The sequence below is a fragment of the Lampetra fluviatilis genome, chromosome 10 (genome assembly GCF_964198595.1).
Source record: "Lampetra fluviatilis chromosome 10, kcLamFluv1.1, whole genome shotgun sequence".
NCBI classification, from domain to species: Eukaryota; Metazoa; Chordata; class Hyperoartia; order Petromyzontiformes; family Petromyzontidae; genus Lampetra; species Lampetra fluviatilis.
In genome coordinates this window covers 2,494,556-2,514,532 of record NC_136284.1, presented here as the reverse complement: position 1 = coordinate 2,514,532, position 19,977 = coordinate 2,494,556, and the positions used below count along the sequence as shown (strand labels likewise).

General features: G+C 57.3%; 1 protein-coding gene across 1 annotated transcript; it reads left to right on the top strand.

Annotated features, from left to right (window-relative positions):
- Window positions 1–5,833: 5,833 nt before the first annotated feature.
- On the top strand, window positions 5,834–19,454 carry LOC144934291 (TGF-beta receptor type-1-like). The gene is made up of 9 exons (XM_078859969.1): window positions 5,834–5,936; window positions 9,469–9,717; window positions 11,327–11,599; window positions 14,561–14,791; window positions 15,363–15,530; window positions 16,024–16,180; window positions 16,562–16,686; window positions 17,159–17,289; window positions 19,341–19,454. The coding sequence occupies exons 1-9, from the start codon at window positions 5,834–5,836 to the stop codon at window positions 19,452–19,454; spliced, it is 1,551 nt and encodes a 516-aa protein (XP_078716095.1).
- Window positions 19,455–19,977: the final 523 nt, after the last annotated feature.

The window sequence follows — 19,977 nt, the reverse complement described above, 5'->3', positions numbered from 1 at the left end:
AGCTGGCATATAAGGCCAGGTGCAGGTCGCCAGCTGACCGACTGGGTTTTCATTGTCCTAGGACCCCTGCTGCTGCATAACAGGAACCCTTAATTTGGCACACCCGCTCATGTGACCTCTTAACGAGGTAATGCATCACGTGATTATCTTCAAGAGGTAATGGGATAATGAGGTAACAGACATATCTGGTCATGCGACCATCTTGACGAGGTGTTGATGGACACATTCACACGCATGGCACACACGTGTGCGGCACGCAGGAGCAGCTTGATCCGCTCCGCCACACCTGCTGTGCTGTGATTGAACACCGCGGATTCCACCACGTGATGTCCCCTCCCCCCGCCGTCCCCACCCCCAACGACGCAATATCAGGGGCGAATCCCCGAGGTGATATCATCGCTAGGAATCTCGTGGCACGTTTAAACCCACGAATATGTCGAAAATTAAATTTTTTTTAAACAATGGAACACGATATTTTTTTCATGTCAGAGTAAAAATCGGATTTTTTTTATTTTCGAGCCACTGGTCATTCTAAAAACCAACCATTCTGAAACGGCTGCATACCCGTGCTCTGCAATGGTTTTTGGTTTTCCTTTTTGTTGATGCTGACCTCCTTATGGGAAAACCGTCCGACAGCGGCCATCCGTGTAACAAATCGAAACAACAACTCAATTCGCTGTGGGCACGTTCCGCAGATGCAGCGACAATTCACTTAGGAACCAGCCACTCACACACGCACACACCACACACGCGCGCGCGTCCGCGCTTCATCCACTCACACGCACACCACACACGCGCGCGCGTCCGCGCTTCATCCACTCACACGCACACCACACACGCGCGCGCGTCCGCGCTTCATCCACTCACACGCACACCACACACGCGCGCGCGTCCGCGCTTCATCCACTCACACGCACACACCACACACGCGCGCGCGTCCGCGCTTCATCCACTCACACGCACACCACACACGCGCGCGCGTCCGCGCTTCATCCACTCACACGCACACCACACACGCGCGCGCGTCCGCGCTTCATCCACTCACGTGCTAACGAAGGCCCCATTCATTTTTTCCGGTCACTCACAGCGCTCACGAATTAAGGGGGTGATTTGGGGGAGGCTTAGCGCGCCGTCCTTTCGCTCCTCTGTTTCCATCTCTGGTCGTCGCGTCAAAGCACCGCCGTGACCCCAGAACCACATTACCGAGTCCATTTGCCTCGTAGGACGCCCCGATGGGCAGTCCCCCCCTCCTCCTCCTCGGTGAACCCGCCGGCCCGCTGATTTCTCTGCCTCTACCACGGACCTATAATCTGCAACGTGAATCCGGACACGTCAAACATCCTCGATTCACCTGCCCCCAATACCGCAATCGTAAAACGACTGACTTCAACTCGTAACGCGCATCGCACGGCGTACGCTCGCTCGCGAAAAGAGAGGACGACTCAGGGGCGCCAGCGGGAGCAGCAGCAGCCACGCGGAGAGCCGGCGCCAGCAATTGCCCGAGATCTGCGATCTTATAAAATATGAAGGTGTCAGTGAGTTCATATGTGTCGTAAACGAAGCACGCCAATTCGTTACTAGTACAGCACACCGGTGTGTGATCTAACCCACCCAAAACCCCCTCTATCATGGGCAATATTGCTCGCGAAAGCCTACGTGTTAAAGAGCTCACATGTGCTTACATGTAGGAGGAAACTCAAGTACCCAGAGACGACCGACGCGTGCTCGGGGGGTAACACTCGAACCCAAGGGTCCCCAACCCCCGGGCCGCAGACCGGTCCCGGCCCGTGGCCTGTTAGGAACCGGGCCGCAGCAGGAGGTGAGAGCGGTGAGTCCGCGCGTGACCCGCCCCCATTATTCTATTATTCACCACTTCCATCCGCGCCTCTTCCCCGCACTGCGCACTTCTCTCAGTCACAGTGTTGGTAAGCCCACGAGCTGCTAACCCCTAGTAGCCACAATGAGTACAAAACAAACGTCGCTGGAGAGCTTCTTTGAAAAGGGGGAAAGACCCAAAGATGACCCCCCCCTCCCCCGTCCGTGAAAGTGATTGTCTTCCACGAAACCGGGACCTGGTGTCACAAAGGTTGGGAACCGCTGCGTCGAGCCCATGCGGACGGAACAGGTGCAGTCCATGTTGGTGCAGTGCCGCCCTCTCGTGGCGGGCCGGGGTATGGCACCTCCACACCCGCGGGGTCGTGGAGTCTCCGCAACATTCGTGTGATCCACCAGCACGAGTTGGTGGATCACACGGGGACTCTGATGTAGCCACGAGGCCGTGGCCAACGCCTCGGCCCCCTCCTCCTCCTCCTCCGCCCACGCGGTTCTCTTGCTCAGAGCAGCTGGTGGACGGGGTCGACAAGTAGTATGGCGTCACGGTGGCGAGATGTTAACTACCTCGCCTGGTGTACAGGGAGGTCGTGGGTTCAATCCCGACCGAGACAATGCCTGTATATTTGGAGTTTGCACGTTCACGCTGTGGTCGTGTGGATCTTTCTCGGAGTCCATCGGTTTTCCCCAAAACATTAAGAAACGTGCCTTTAGAGTATTTGGCTGCGAAACATTTCCACACGATAAGCCACTTCGCTGATTGATCATTTGTGACCAGGTCACTTCTGAAAAAGAGCCGTATAGCTCAGGTGGGCCTTCACTGGTAAAATAAAAATGTACGTATGTATGTTGAACTTCTTTCTCGTCGTACGCAGCCAAAAAGCGTCGTTAGGTTTAATTGAGCCACGTGTCCAAAGTGTCAGAGAGAGTTTGCGTCTCTGTGCCATGCAGGGCATCAATCCTCATCATCTTAGCCTCCCTGCAGTTCGGCCACGCTGTGACACAGTCATCCCATGAGACATGTAGCCAGCACCCCCCCCACACCCCCTACGTGGGAAAGACATTCTTCACGTGTGGACGAAACGGCCGGAACATGTCTTGCGTGTCTTGCGGGAGAAAGGAAATCACTCTCCAGCAGCGCCAATCACTCGCCAAAGCTCGGTTTGTTTTGTAATGGTTTGCGCCCTACCCGCGTAGTAAAAGTGTGAATCATATACTAATTGGTCCGTATAAATAAATCGGTACCACCAAAGCAGTAATTCTCAACCTTTTTTTGCTTGGTGCCCCCCCCCCCCAAATCAAGACCATTCGTCCGCCCCCACCTCCCCACTTTACATAACACAATGGAGAGGTCGCACGTTCGCGCCTCTGCAGTCAACTCGGTGTGAGTGAGGCATTTGTTTCATGTTGCGTGTCCGTGTGTTGTGTCACCGCGACGCGGCGCTGAACGTTCTCCGCGGGCATTAGACAGTTCTCCTGCACGGTATCCACGCCGCAGCTCGCGCCTCCCACTGGAAGTTTTGCCGCGTCAAACGGGACCGGCATCCGCCGTGCCGGCTACGGGGACGCATGCTGCCCTCGTGTGGACAGATGCGCTCACTGACTCGCAATTCCACTCGCTACCAATTCCACTGTCTCGCAGTTCCACGAACCAACGCGTTCACGTACAGGAAGCGCGGTGTGCGGTTTTCATCATCATCAGCAGCAGCAGCAGCAAGAGGAGGAGGAGGATCTGAAGGAGGAGGAGCAGAAGTAGGGGGAGCATGACGAGGAGCCTGAGCATCAGGGGGAAGAGGTGTTTACGTCATCGCCTCGGAGTCAACAAATATTCCCACACGACTGCTTGTCACGCCGGCGATGTTGACGAGGCAGGCTGAGGATGTGTGGTCTCGATGGCTCATAGACGAATTAATTAGCGTCGCTTACGCGCCCCACGTCGTCACCCCGTAATTATCTCGTGCCCCAGTTAATGCATTGGCTCGGCCAGGGCTGCGGGGGTTCCCAGGGGAGATCCCCCCCGACCCCTCACCACTCCCCCACCACCCCGCGAGACCAACCCGTGCCAGGCAGGCACCGTTCACTCGGCATTTACAACCCGTGCCAGGCTGGCACCGTTCACTCGGCATTTACAACCCGTGCCAGGCTGGCACCGTTCACTCGGCATTTACAAACTTTTGAACCCGCGTGTCAGACCCACGCCGTTCCCGCAACGCATTATTTTTTATTTTAAAAAACGTTCAGTTTTTCTTCTCAAATGGATGCTACTGCACATCTTAACGTGGTCCTTAATCAACGATGTGGACATTAGACTGTTGATTTATTTTGTCGTTCGTCTGCGAACGCGAGGTGACGGCGACCCCGCGGGTCCATCTCTGTGTGTGCGTCACAGGCCCCAGCGGGCATCGCGCGACTCATGGCGAGGGTGAGGGAGGGGGGGTCATATGAACTCAGAATCTGAATAATTATTGACACTGGAAGAATCCGATGAGCTATGAAGCTCTTTTTCAGATGTCCCAGTCGAGCTGGGTGTCTCTCCCAGGGCCGTGCCAGGAACCCCACCAACCCCCGCCCCTCTCACCCCACGTCGCTTCCCACTGCGCGAAGCCGGGGGTTGCATTCAGCCGCGTGTTTGTTCACGGAGGGGGGGGGGGGGAGCCCGTCCACGCCACCCTCTCACTCCTCTCACTCCGCTGGCTCCGCGCTCACTACTCCGCCTCGGCCACGTGTTGCCCAATTTCGCATCTCCGTGACTCTCGGTGCCATCATCGCTTGGCTGTCTCCCAGCTGTCCCTTGGTCTATTCCTCCGCTCGCGGGCCCCCCTCCCCCCATGGAGGGTCATTGTCCCTCTCCCCGTCGGGAGCTGATTTCCCATAATCGCAGACAGCTGTTTCGGGTAGCCATCACCTCGGTGCGTTGTGAGTTGGGTGGCTGTGCCACACTCTTTGGGAACGCATCTAGCGCGTAAAGCGAGGGGAAGCCTGACGTGTATTTGTATTGTGCGGCGCACGCGGTTGAGCTGTACCCACTGAAGACAGAGAATGCCGAGAGCGATGCGACTACGTTACCCCAACCCGGACCCGGACCCCGAGGGCTCCGGGTCACGGTCCCGCGCGTCCCCTGCTCCTCGCTGCGGGGTGAAGGGCGCCCCCCCCCAAACCAGAGCGGGGTCTGCATCTGCCCCCTTGTCGAGAGGGCGGAGTGGGGATCCTGGTTCCTCGCGTTGCGAGGTTCGGTTCTCCTCCTTCTCCACGTGCCACCGTGTCGGGGGCCACCGCTATGAGCCGCCTCGACCTTTCACCCTGTCCCGCCGACTGTTGTACAATCACACGCGCGGGCGCACACACACAACGACAAAGATCCCCCGTATAGCCTCAACAGACTGTTGAGGCAAGTGCTGTTTGCGAGCACATATGAAGGCCAGCACGGTTGCTGCGGAGACAAAGGCGTCACTGGGTAGACAAACGCTCCCCAGTGACGATGTTTACATACCGCACCAGGTACTCATTTAAGGCTGAGTCGACCTAGGGAGGGGCTCAGATAATCGTCGCTGGTGTTGGCCGTGAGCGGGAATCGAACGCGGGTCGCCAGGTTCTTAGGGCAGCGCGCTAACAGCTAAACGACCACTCCGTACGCGCGCGCGCACGTGACGTTACCGAGCACCGATTAACGCCCTGCGCTGCAGCGCCAGGCTCAGAGTGTGGCACCCGCAGGACGACAGCTCGGGGCAGACGGGCGGGGGTGGAAGCGGCGCTGTGTTGTTTTCTCTCCGAGAGATGATTGGGATGTTCGCTAATAGTGAGAGAGCACGGGGTGGGGGTGGGATGAGGGGCGGGGCGCGCCGGGCGCTTTGGCACGCGCCATTCAGCTGCCACGACCGCGCGCGCGCCGCCCCCAGGGAACCTGCAGGGCGCCTCTCCCCCAACTCCACCACCACCGCAACGCGACACCCATCGCCGCTTCGCTCTCCAGGCCAGAGGCCACCCGTCGCCTCTCTCCAGCGGGATGGCGACTTCCTCCCGGGGCCACCGTCACGTCGCCTTCCTCCTCCTCCCGCTGCTGCCGCCGCTGCTGCTGCTGCTCGCGACCACGCCAAAGAGCCTCACAGGTGCAGTGAGTGTCCAGCGAGTCGGCGCCGGGGACGGGCGAAAGCGCAATCCGCGTGGGGTCTCTCGTCACGGTGAAGTTGGATGTCGCGTTGCGCTCGTCCTCTGGTAGCGAACTCGCTGTGCTTACCGCACGGAACGTGGAGCGGTCTCAGGGACCCAGTTCGGCCGTCCTCCTGCTCGTGGATAGATCACCGCGCGGTCTCGGACCGGTGACAGGATTCGAACTGGGACTTGGATGGCTACTGCGATATGAATCCCGCGAGTGGCGTACTTGTATCTGTCGTTGTGCGCGCGCGCGCGCGTGGAGCGGCAGTGCAGCTAAGCGAGTTTGTAGCATGCTGCGCTTCGAAAACGGCGACCTAAGTTCGTTTTTCGCCCACGGAAAACACCAGCGGTGATTAGATGAACCGGTCCTGATCCTCTGCGAGGTCGATTCAGCGTCTAATGAGTACATGGTGCGGTGTGTAAACATCACCGCTAGGGAGGCAAAGGCGGCCGGGCGTGGTGTTGGCCATCTATCCCCTCGTGTGCCGTGCCGGCCTTCACAGGTGCTCGCTAACATCACTTGTCCCAGGAGTCTGTTAAGGCTATTGGGGTGTCTTTGTGCGGGAGAGTCCAGTGAGTTGAAGTGGTGTGTGTCCACTGCGCTACGAACCCGGTTACCCGAGTTCTATTCTCGCTCACGGCCAACACCAGTAATAGCGATTATCTGAACCGGTCTTGGGCTTCCCCTAGGTCGACTCAGCCTTAAACGCGTGTGTGTGTGTCGAGGCACGAGTGTCATCCCGTGTGGCCACGTGATGAGCTGGGCAAGACTCCAGTTCTGGGTCGTCGCGTCTGCATCACCCACTTGACGCAACGGCACGTGTCCGTCCCGGTGTCTCCAACCTCGACTCATCGTCGGGCACGCACGGACCGCCTTGCCAGTTGACGGCAACGACGGCTCCCCAAGTCGGGCGTCGATGTTGTTCTTGTTGTTGTTGACGCTGACCAAATTCACAGCTATTCTCGGAAGCCAGATCGTGTTTGTTGTGCGTTGACACTCACTTGTTCTAAACGAGATCGCGTAACCCCTAACACCCCCCCCGCCGCCTCCCATCGATGAGTTACAGATGTTCTCGGCCTCGAATGGGACGGTTGTTTTAGCGCTCAGAACCGAGCGAGCTTGCCTAATCCACAGGCCTCAGCTGTCGCGGCGGCTCGCGGACGATACAGAGCAAAGGCCAAGATCCACCACGAGATCCCGTGCAGGATAGATGGGACCTGTTAGCGAGCACAGCATTTTAGAGGCCGGCACGGCACACGAGGGGGTGGGTGGCCAGAACCGCGCACGGTCACCTCACCACCTCAGTGAGGATGCTTACGCACCGCACCAGGTACTCATTCACGGCTGAGTCGACCTAGGAGAGGCTCACAGGGCCGGTTACAATTTTCGCCACTGTTATTGGTCATACGCGGGAATCGAATTGGGGTCGCTGGGTTCGTAATGCGGCGCGCTAACCACTGCGCCACCGCTCACCGTACACAGACACAGACAGACGTACAGACACACAAATCAAAAACAGACACAGACACACACACAAACACACAGACACACACACACAGACACACAGACACACACAGACACACACAGACACACACAGACACACAGACACACACAGACACACAAATCAAAGACAGACACACACACAGACACACAGACACACACAGACACACAGAAACACACACACACAGACACACAGACACACACAGACACACAGACACACAGACACACACAGACACACAAATCAAAGACAGACATATAGACAGACACACACACACACAGACATACAGACACACACAGACACACACAGACACACAGACACACACAGCCACACAAATCAAAGACAGACACAGACACACACACAGACACAGACACACGCAGACACACAGACACACACACAGACACACACAGACACACAGACACACACAGACACACAGACACACAAATCAAAGACAGACACAGACACACTCGTCCTCCGATGAAGGGCGCCAGGGCAGACGACGGGGTGGGTGGCCAGCATCACAATCGACCGCCTTTGTTTCCCCAGTAGCGCTGTCTTTACGCAACCGCACCAGGTACTAATTTGAGGCTGAGTCGACCTAGGGGAGTCCCAGGACTGGTGGGCGAGAATCGAACTCGCGTCGCCGGGTTCCTAGCGCAGCGCGTTAACCGCTACACTCCCGCTTCTCTCATAGACACAGACGCGCACACAACACAGGTCCACACAGATGTACAGACACACAAATCAAAGACAGATATTCAGACGCACTCGAGGTCTGGCTGCATGCACGCAGCCCTGCCCGCTGCGAGTGCATGGCGGTGATTGATTTGAAGCTGCACATTGTGTAAGAATGTGTCACGTTGTGTGTCGCGTTGTGTCAGATTTGGTTACATTGTCTCGCGCTGTCACATCGTGTGATATTGTGTCACTGTGTCGCATTGTGTCGCTGTGTCGCATTGCGTGGTATTGTGTCGCTGAGTCGCATTATGTAATATTGCGTCGCATTGTCAGTGTCGCATTGTGTCAACGGGTGTCAGATTTAGTCACATTGTGCGGCACCCTGTGTGAGATGGGGTTGTCTTGTGTCGCATCGTGTCCCATCGCGTGGCGTTGTGTCGCTGAGTTGCATCGTGTCCCATCGCGTGTCGTTGTGTCGCGCTGTGGCGCAGCGAGTTAGCGGGACTCGCTGGGGGGGGGGAGATGGAGGGGGCAGTGGGCGCGGGGGGGTGCGGGCTGAGTGGAGTTGGGTGGCGTGGCTGACACGAAACGGGTGGCGGTAGGCGAGCAAGGGGGGTCACTGGGTTGTCGAGAGAGTGCGTGGGTCATGTAGGGCACGGGGGTGAGGGCAGGAGGGGGGGGTAGAAGGGAGTGAGACACCCCCACACACACCTGACACTCAAGAATTGGATTGGACAAATATCCAAATTTCAAAATGCCCCCCGCCCACTTCCCTTGCCGCGTGCTCAAACTTCCCCGTGTTGATTAAGGGGCGTCGGTGTTGTCTTTATGATTGTTGTGGTGGTGGTGGCAGCACATTGACGAAGGTCGCGATTAACTCGTGATGGCTCCAATAATCCACGGGTGATAAGGGTGACGGTGATTTGATGATAGCAATGATGAGGATGATGATTCATTATTGATTTCTTGGTCAGTCCGCGGAGGTAAAATTTGTGTGGCACGGCCTCCTCCACCCGACGCAGTCGATTAGTAAAGTTGTCACGTGGAGTAACTTGGCCAAATTGTAACTTTTTAAATTGTAAAACGATCCACACACTGTCACCAATTTGGTAGTCCGACGATTCGCTGGCAGTTACCGCCATTATGATCAAGCATCGTAATCACCCGTGGATTATTACCGTCATCATTATCTCATCACAATCTTTGCCACCTTGTTAACACCACTTCCACCACTTAGCATCACAACAACAACGAAGCCTCCCCTCTGAGCCCTCCCCACACCCGTGCCTTCCCCCCATGCCACCCCCAGCTCTCCGCTGCGTGTGCCTGCGCTGCGCCCGCACCAACTACACCTGCGACACGGACGGCCTGTGCCTCGCCTCGGCCACGCGTCTGGAGAACGGCTCCGTGGTGCACGAGCGCGTGTGCGTCTCGCTCCGCAACCTGCAGCCTCCGCACCGCCCCTTCTTCTGCATGCGCTCCGTGCAGTTCTACGAGACGCTCTGCTGCGACACGGACTTCTGCAACAGCGTGGACATCGCCCCGCCCGCCAGCAGCGGTGAGCTGAGCGGGGAGTCGTGCCCACCCACCACCCACTGCGCCACCGCTCCCCACACATGAACGCAGACAGAAACAAAGATCCCCCTTACAGCCCCCACAGACAGTGGGGGCAAGTGCCGTTAGCGAGCGCTTACGAAGGCCGGCACGGCACACGTGGGGGTGGGTGGCCAGCACCACAACCGAGCGCCTTTGTCTCCCCAGTAGCGCTGTTTTTACACACCGCACTAGGTACTCATTTGAGGCTGAGTCGACCTAGGGGGGCCCAGGACTGGTGAGCGAGAATCGAACTCGCGTTCATAGCACAGCGTGCTAACCACTACACTACCGCTTCTCACATAGACATAGATCACCCGTATAGCCTTAACATACTGTTGGGGCAAGTGCTGTTAGCGAGCAGCTATGAAGGCCGTATTGACACAGACACACAGATGTATAGACACAGACACACACACACAGATGTATAGACACAGACACAGATGGAGAGACACACAAATCAAAGACAGATATGCAGACGTACTCGAGCTCTGGCTGCATGCACGCAGCCTGCCCGCTGCGAGTGCGTGGCGGTCATTGTTTTAAAGTTGCACATTGTGTCATAATGTGGCACATTGTGTCGCGTTGCGTAACATTGTGGCCTTTCACGCACCTCCCACCAGCACGGTTGGCTACGTACGGTGCGGAGGAAGCGCAACGTACATACAGACATCACACGCCACACGCGCGCGCGACTCGACATCGCGAAGAAAGTTGCGCTGGTAATAAATGGGTGCTCGCTAACAGCACTTAAATGGGTGCTCGCTAACAGCAATACGGCGGGGGGGGGGGGGTGTTTGTCTTTGATGGCGATGAAGCCACCAAAGGTGTTTTTGTTTTTGGACGCCGGGGCAAATGTGCCCCTCTCTCGTACCGCCCCACTGAGCCCTCTGTGAGGACGAGGCCTCCCTCGGATGTGAGATCGGGAACCACCCTGGATGACGGTCACGATGGAGATGGATGAAAGTGGCTCGATTATTATTACATTTATTCGGGATTTTATTTGAAGCTATGTTTTCAGCCAAATAATGATGATTTGTTTATTATACGAGTGGGAGGAATCCGGAGCGCCCGGATAATGATTTGATGGTTTTTTATGATGTTAGTGCCTGATGATGTCCGATGATAAATAATGGATGGATGAGGAAGATGATGAGGATGACGATGAACGCGTCTGTGATGATGATCATGATGACAGTAAATACATAGGGAGTGGAGATTGGCATTGTCGTGATGATGACGATAACTGTGATTACAACATGGTGATTGATACGCTGATACTGCTGCTGATGATGCTGATGATGCTGATGATACTCATGATGATGATGATGCTGCTGATGATGCCGATGATACTGGTGATGATGATGCTGATGATGACGCTGATACTGCTTCCGATGATGATGCTGAAGATGATGCTGCTGATGACACTGATACTGCTGCTGATACTGATGATGCCGATACTGTTGCTGCTGCTGATGATACTGATAATGCTAATGATGACGCTGATACTGCTGCTGATACTGGTGATGCTGATACTGTTGCTGCTGATGCTGATGCTAACCGCGTGCCCCCAGTGGGCCCGACTCTGTCCCCGGGCCCGGCGCCGCTGTGGGGCCACCTGCACGTGGTGATGGTCGCCTCGGCGCTCGCGGTGCTCTTCGCGTGCCTCTCGGTCGCGGGGCTCCGCGCGCTGCGGGGCTGGGGGGGTCACGAGGGGCCCCTCGCCATGCGCAGGCTGCAGCGCGGCGCCCGCGCCGACAAGGAGCAGTCCCTGGGCCAGGCGTACATCCTGGACGGCGTCAGCATCCGGGACCTCTACGACTCGGGAACGACCGGCTCCGGATCTGGTACCCACTCCGCACCGCCCCCCCCCCCCGCAACCTCACGCGGCACATCACAAAGCGCCGACGATTGTAACGTTACTCATCCTACTATTCTAATGGGATCCCATATTCCGTATGGCGCACTCCTACTCTGCGGTGGCGAGATGTGAACTACCTCGTCTGGTATACAGGAGGTCGTGGGTTCGATCCCGACGCCTGTGTATTTGGAGTTTGGGTGTTCTCCACCGCGGTGGCGTGGATTTTTCTCCGGGTTCTCCGGTTTTTCCTTCCACATTTAGAAATGCGCGTTTAGAGTGTTGGGTTACTATTAATTTCCATGTGATAAGCCACTTTGTTGAGATATCATTTGTGGCCAGGTCGCTTCTGGAAAAAGGGCCATGTAGCTGAGTGGGCCTTACCTGAAAAAATAAAAGTAGGAGTAGTCGTACCATCTGGTCGTCTGGCTACATTTGTTTAACACGCCCGACACTGCTGATGGGACCCAGGCGGTCGAAACCGGTCCAGAGCGTTGTGTTTGCGTTAACAAACGCTGCTTGATATAGTCATTGGTCCGGAAATCCGATAATTAGGCTGAGATGAACTCAAATGATGATACGTGTTGTTGCGCGGGGAGACAGAGTGGAGCTTGCGTATTTACTTTGACCCATTATCGCATGGGGGACGGTCTGCTCGGATTTCCCTTCTCCGTGAGGCTCTCCGCTCTGGCCAAATAAACGACGGGCGGAGAAGCATGACGACGATGACGTTTGCTTCACCACGTTCACGTCGCAGCAGCGAGTGGTGGCGTCGCCTGGCGGACGGAGCGCGGTGTTGCACCAAATAAAACAAACAACGCGAGACCGGCTCTGTGGAAGACGAGAGTCGGAGGAGGCTTCTTCAGGATGACTGCTCACGCTGTGCAGTTCTCTTTCAAGCGAGTCTGGTCACGATGGCCGTGGTTCAGAGTTATCTGAGCCGGCGCCGCTGAGATGCTGGGTTTGGATTGTGGTGTGAGCCGCCCCTGAGTGATTAAACCTGGCTTCTTCACAATGAAGGTTATTTTGGGTTAGATCGCGTGAATATGAATGTGTCGTTGATGATTACAACCAGCTGCATCGGGCGATTCGCCAGAATTTATATTTGTTTACGCGATCTAACCCAAATAACTTTTTATGAATAACATTGGCCGTGAAAGCCAACGACGCGTCACTCAAACCTGGCTTAAACACACCTGGCTTAAACACACCTGGCTTAAACACACCTGGCCTAAACAGACCCTGGTTTAAACAACCCTGGCTTAAACAACCCTGGCTTAAACAGACCTGGCCTAAACAACCCTGGCCTAAACACACCTGGGCTAAACAACCCTGGCCTAAACACACCTGGCTTAAACAATCCTGGCTTAAACAGACCTGGCTTATACACACCCTGGCTTAAACAACTCTGGCTTAAACAATCCTGGCTACTCGCGGCCACGAATGAATCCACGAAACAAAAACGAACGTTTGTCACCTCATCTGGCAAAGCTTGCAGCCCTGTTCAAAGTGGCAACAAAGTAGCCTCTTAGAAATCTATGCAGTTTGAAGAAGTTATCTCACAAAGGTCATTCTCGAATGAGAAGTTGGCGATGCCAGTTCTGAGAAGCGGACCGATTCCTCGTCTCGTTACATCACCACGGCTGCACAGTCAGAAAATAACTGTGGGTACCACATCAGGGACGTTCGTTTAGCACCTTCTGGCTCTAAGATTAAAAATACACTTTAGTTGGGATGCAGCGAACATAACTTGCAAGGTGGAGAAGGTCACTGGACATGGCTCCGTGATTGTCCCGGACCGGTAACTCACACGGGGCTGTCCGCTCGCCGCCAGGGTTCCGACAGGTGACGTAATCTCTCGTGCCACAATGACGGCTGATAAGGAACAGCTGGAAGTACATTTTGGGAGAAAAAAAGTAGCAAATGAAACAAAAGCGTCAGCGAATTTCACGATTATTTCTCAGGAGGATCCTACACTGATCAGGGCGATGGGGGGAATCGATTTCACACGCGCGAGGAAACCGGACTAACCAAAGTAACTCTACGTGCATTCGGGGATAACAGTTACAACTCTGCACAGATAGGTTCAATAATACATTGCTGCAAATCATTGCTATTTTTAGTGCCCGGAGACCCTGAGTGTTTCTCTAAGACTGTGGGCCACGCAGCCACGCCGCTTATCTATGCGTCTCTATGTGAGTCTATGGGTCTCTATGTGGGTTGATGGGTCTCTATATTCATGTATTGTCTCTATGTGAGTCTATGGGTTCTCTATGTGAGTCTGTGGGTCTAACCCTGAAGCCACGCACGGGCTCACCTATCAACCTTGACATCAACATATCCACATTACTGATCAACTTCCCCATGCAACCTGACACGACAAGAAGAGGGTGAAGGAGGGTGAGGTTGGATGGATGTCTGTCCACTGCGCCGTGGGGTGGACCTCGCTGGGTGACCCGTGGGTGACCCGTGGGTGAGTTGCTGGGTGACCCGCGGGGTGACCTGCTGGGTGACCCGTGGGTGACCCGCTTGGTGACCCCGCTGGGTGACCCGTTGGTGACCCGCTGGCTTGACCCCGCTGGGTGACCCGTGGATGACCCTTGGGTGACCCGTGGGTGACCCGCTGGGTGACCAACTGGATGACCCACTGGGTCACTCGTGGGTGACCCGTGGGTGACCCCGCTTGGTGACCCCGCTGGGTGACCCGTTGGTGACCTGCTGGCTTGACCCCGCTGGGTGACCTGCTGGGTGACCCGTGGGTGACCCGTGGGTGACCCCGCTTGGTGACCCCACTGGGTGACCCGTGGGTGACCCGTTGGTGACCTGCTGGCTTGACCCCGCTGGGTGACCCCACTGGGTGACCTGCTGGGTGACCCGTGGGTGACCCGTGGGTGATCCGCTGGGTGTACCCGCTTGCTGACCCCGCTGGGTGACCCCGTGCCCGTGGCAGGCCTGCCGCTGCTGGTGCAGCGCACCATCGCGCGCACCATCGTGCTGCAGGAGGCCATCGGCAAGGGCCGCTTCGGCGAGGTGTGGCGCGGCGTGTGGAGCGGCGAGCACGTGGCCGTCAAGATCTTCTCGTCCAGGGACGAGCGCTCGTGGTTCCGCGAGACGGAGATCTACCAGACCATGATGCTGCGCCACGAGCACATCCTGGGATTCATCGCCGCCGACAACAAAGGTATCGGACGCGGCGCCCCGAGCTCCGCCGCCAACAGCGCCCCACCAACGAAACGGAACCAAGTCACGAGCCGCCACTGCTTCCGTTTGATAAACAATCTGACGATGGCACTGCAGCCACATGCTCCCCCCCCACCCTTCCCCCCCCGCCCCCCTTCGTTAAATTACATTTGTCCCCCCTTTAGACCCGTTCTCTTTTCCTGTAACACGTAAAGTGCCTTTCGTTTCCCTTCCCCCGCACCTCCGATTAGCACGGTCGGCTACGTACGGTGCGAAAGAAGTTCAACACGTATACGAACGACACTCGCCGCTTGTATCGCTGACCTATGGTCACCACGGTTGCAACTAAGGTCCGTAGCTCTCTGGGGGCGACTTTGCTGCTGAAATGAATAATATCTTTAAACAAATTAAAACAAAAACACCCCCCCCCCCATGGGGCACAACGCGAAAGCACATCGGAGAGCCGCACATCACAACCGCGATGACGCGGCGTGGTGGCGTGACCCCGGCTTTAAAGAGGTGCAACCTGCGGCGCCACGCTCGCACAGCTGTCCGTGTCCACCTGCTCGCAGACAACGGCACGTGGACGCAGCTGTGGCTCGTGTCCGACTACCACGAGCTGGGCTCCCTATTCGACTTCCTGAACCGCACCACGGTGACCGAGAGGGAGGTCATCACGCTCGCCCAGTCGGCAGCCAGCGGCCTGGCGCACCTGCACATGGAGATCGTGGGCACGCAGGGTGAGCTGCCTCCTCCACGCTCAACACACCGGAGTCATCGGGCGAGGCTCAGCGCACAAGAGTGGCCAGGCTCGCAACACCATCCTCGCCATAGCAGGCGTGCTGTGCCACTCTCATCGTGCTCTGTCTCTAACAGTGTCACTTTATCACTCTGTCGATTGCTCTGTGGAACCATCTGTGGATCTCTGTCATCCTGCGGCTCTGTCATTCCGTGTCTCTCTCTGTCACTCCGTGGCTCTGTCACTCCGTGTCTCTCTCTGTCACTCCGTGGCTCTGTCACTCCGTGTCTCTCTCTGTCACTCCGTGGCTCTGTCATTCCGTGTCTCTCTCTGTCACCCTGTGGCTCTCTCTGTCACCTTGCGGCTCTCTCTGTAACCCCGCGGCGCCGTCCGCTGGTTTGTCGGTCACCATTGTCGCTTTCTCCGTCCGTCGCATCGTACGTCGTCACTCGGTGACTCACGCAGTCGCCTCCGCCTGCTGGTCACCCAACCAGGCAAGCCGGCGATCGCGCACCGTGACCTCAAGTCCAAGAACATCCTGGTGAAGCGCAACCGCACGTGCTGCATCGCGGACCTGGGCCTCGCCGTGCGCCACGACTCCGCCTCGGACTCCATCGACATCGCGCCCAGCAGCCGCACCGGCACCAAGCGGTGAGCGCCGGCGGCGCGGCATGCGGGGTTCGACCTCCCTCGACGGCTCGCCCTTCCATCCAGCGGTGGATTGATCGTGGCTGACGACGACGACGAATTAGGCTGGAGCGGTGGTCTGGTGGTTAACGCACTTGCACTGCTAACCCGAACACTTGAGTTTGATTCTCAGCAAGCGGTTAACATCGGTGTACGAGTGATAATCGGAACCAGGTCAGCTCCACTCCCCGAAATTTCACCAACCTGCCCTGACCATCGTGGTGAAGTACTGGGGGGGGCGGGGGGGGAGCGAGGGGCAGAGCGGGGGGGGGGGGCGCAGCAGTCAGCATTTGCACCGCCTGCCGAGGACTCGACAGCAGCTCCGCCCCTTGTGCGCGCGTGCAGGTACATGGCCCCCGAGGTGCTCGCCGACTCCATCAACGCGTGGCACTTCGACTCGTTCAAGCGCGCGGATATTTACGCTCTGGGGCTCGTCTTCTGGGAGATGGCGCGGCGCTGCTCCAGTGGTGGTGAGGGCGCCGTGGTGCCAACCTGCCCAGCGTCACTCGCAGCGCCCCCAACCCCGACCCCGAGTCACCGCACCTCTCAGCTCTCATGGCCTGGTCGCTGACTCGCGATGCCTGCTCTCTCATCCCTGCAACCCGATTCCTGGCCGTCTTTTTAAAATCCCTGATCCATTGTCCCTGGTTCCCTTTTGCTAACTTCTGACCCCTCCGTGAATGATAGTTGGCTACGTGAAAGAAGTTCCACATACAGACGTGATCCCCAACACAGTATTCCTAATCTCCGACCGCTCTCTCTCTCTCTTTCCTGGCACATTGTCTCTTGTGCCTCATTCCCTGGTCTCTGACTCATAATCCTACAATCCCTATTCGTTCCACAAACCTTGAATCTACGCAGCCAGCGATCGCCGATTTCTGATCCGCACGTCTCTCGTTCCTCCTCGTTGCCTCGTGGCCGCCGGTCCCCGGGTGCGCGCAGGGATCACGGAGGAGTACCAGTTGCCGTACCACGACGCGGTGCCCCCGGACCCGTCGGTGGAGGACATGCGGCGCGCGGTGTGCGACCAGAGGCTGCGGCCCAACATCCCCAACCGCTGGCAGAGCTCCGAGGTGAGTGGGGGACCCGCGTCAAAGCCGCGCACCGCCGTCGCAGTTCGATCCCACGGCACGCGCGTGGGGATAACGGCGTGATGATAACGGCGTGATGATAACGGCGTGGTGATAACAGCGTGGTGATAACGGCGTGGTGATAACAGCGTGGTGATAACGGCGTGGTGATAACAGCGTGGTGATGACGGCGTGGTGATAACAGCGTGGTGATAACGGCGTGGTGATAACAGCGTGGTGATAACGGCGTGGTGATAACAGCGTGGTGATAACGGCGTGGTGATGACAGCGTGATGATAACGGCGTGGTGGTAACAGCGTGGTGGTAACGGCGTGGTGATGACAGCGTGATGATAACGGCGTGGTGGTAACAGCGTGGTGGAGACGGCATGGTGGTAACGGCGTGGTGAAGACAGCGTGGTGGTGACGGCTCTTCTCTGTGCGCGGGGGTGGGGGCTTGGTGGATCTGGCTAAGCAGCGAGGCTCTAAGCACCTGCAGGGACAAGAGGTGACCTCTGCACGGAGAGGCAGTCGAGCGAGTCCGTGACTGCCTCTCCGACTCCCTCTGCACTCGCGCGCCGCTGCCGGCCGCGATGTCACCCATTCTTCACGACGCCTCCGTCGCTCGCGCCTTTAATCGATCCCTTCTCAAGGAATTCGCCGTTCTCTATCCCGCCTCCCTCCCCCTTCCCCCATCGCTAAGCGTCAAATGAATAATGCACGGGTGCCCGTAAGTGCTCGCATCGCACTCTGCAGCTGCAATCAAAAGCGGCGGCCCAGCGGCTTTTGTTTTGCTCTCTCTCCATTTGAGGCAGCGCGAGAGAGAGAGGAGGAGGAGGAGGAGACGTGAGATGCGGCGACCGGCGTGAACGATGAGCGTGCTCGCGAGGGCAGAGATTCGTGCCGGGGGGCTGAGGTCACCCCCGGTCACGCACCTCGCCCAACCCCCCCGCCCCCGCCCCCACCGTGATGTTGGTGTGTTTATGAATGTGTGGGTGTATGCGTGTAAATGTGTGTACGCGGTGCTCCAGCGAAACGTGTCAGTCGACCTACGCACGGCATCTGGGTCTGTCCCGTGCGTGGATGTACGAGGGAATTCACAGTGGGTGTGCATCCGACGGTCATCTCAGTCAAGCAGCCCATGGTACCCGTTCCGTGACCTCCTGCCAGCGGGCGTTCGACACTTCACGTGGCCTTAAAGTGCACATAGCCTAATTCTAGATTTGAAGCTTTCGTGACTGCAAGGATTCATATTCTTAGGTTTTTTCGGTAAAGTCACGTAGGTAAAAAATTTAAATAGAAATTAAAAAAAGTAAAATAAAATAAAAATCACGACGTTTCGGAGGCAACACAAGCTTCCCTCTTCAGGTGGAACCGTCACAGCACGATTGCTGTACTGTATCAAGTACGATTGCTGTACTGCATCAAGTGTTGCCTCCGAAACGTCGTGATTTATTTTTATTTCACTTTTATTAATTTCAATTAATTTTTTTACCTACGTGACTTTACCGAAAAAACCTAAGAATATGCACATAGCCTGGCACGAGCGCTGTGGTGACGTGGCCACCATTTAGTGGTGACTCGCTCGCGGTTGTTGTTGTTTTGCGTGTGGGGAGCGGCAGTGTAGAGTAGCGGTCAGCGCGCTGCGCTACGAACCCGGCAACCCAAGTTCGATTCCCGCTCACGGCTAACACCTGTGACGATTATTTGAACCGGTCCTGGGCCTCCCCTAGGTCGACTCGGCCTCAAATGAGGACCTGGTGCGATGTGTAAACATCGCCATTGGGGAGACAAAGGCGGTCGGGCGTGATGCTAGCCACCCACCTCCTCGTGTGCCGTGCCGGCCTTTATAGGTGCTCGCTCACAGCACTCGCCCTCATATTATCTTAAGGCTACGCGGGGGATCTTTGTCTTTGTTTTTGTGTGCGCTGCGATGGTTTCTACGACACCACCGCCTCTTCGAGCGCCAGTCGCGGCCTCAGTCGGTACTCGCTCACAGCCCTTGCCCCGACGGTTTGTCAAGGCTACACGGGGGATCTGTGTCTTTGCGTGCAGGCGCTGAGGGCGATGGGCCGCCTCATGTGCGAGTGCTGGTACGGCAACGCGGCGGCGCGGCTCACGGCGCTGCGAGTCAAGAAGTCGCTCTCGCACCTCGAGCAGCAGACGTAGCACAGCCACGGCGCCACCACGGCGATGCCCGACCCGTGCCGGGCTGGGCCCGACCCGTGCCAGGCTGGGCGCGACCCGTGCCGGGGCTGGGCCCGACCCGTGCCGGGCTGGGCCCGACCCGTGCCGGGCTGGGCCCGACCTCGCCCAACCTGGCCTGGGGCCCCAACTCGGCTCGACCCGATCTGGCACCTCGACCTGACCCGATCCAACGACTTCTCTCCGTGTCGGGGTGACGCCGACCTGACTGGATCTGACCCCGGCAGAGACTTCTCGGAGCGGGAACGCTGTGGAAGGTGACCTTTGGTGGCCTTTGGCAGGAGACAAACCCACGGCGCGGGCATCAGCGGGGACCCGGGCGCTAGACCATCACAGGGCGGGCGGGCGGGCGGGAAGTCCTCATACCCCTGTCCTAACACCTCTTATGGACTCCTATAGGTAAAGTGGTACGGGGACTTCCCGCCTGCATAACGATGGCGATGACGAAGGCTGTGAGAGCGCTCAGAAGAGTCTCGGGGAAAGGGCA

Excerpts from the sequence above, each read along its gene's own strand:
- LOC144934291 (XM_078859969.1), top strand. The coding sequence starts at position 5,834 with ATGGCGACTTCCTCCCGGGGCCACCGTCACGTCGCCTTCCTCCTCCTC. Across the intron at positions 15,531-16,023 it reads GGAGATCGTGGGCACGCAGG|GCAAGCCGGCGATCGCGCAC; the intron begins GTGAGCTGCCTC and ends TCACCCAACCAG. Across the intron at positions 16,687-17,158 it reads GCGGCGCTGCTCCAGTGGTG|GGATCACGGAGGAGTACCAG; the intron begins GTGAGGGCGCCG and ends GGGTGCGCGCAG.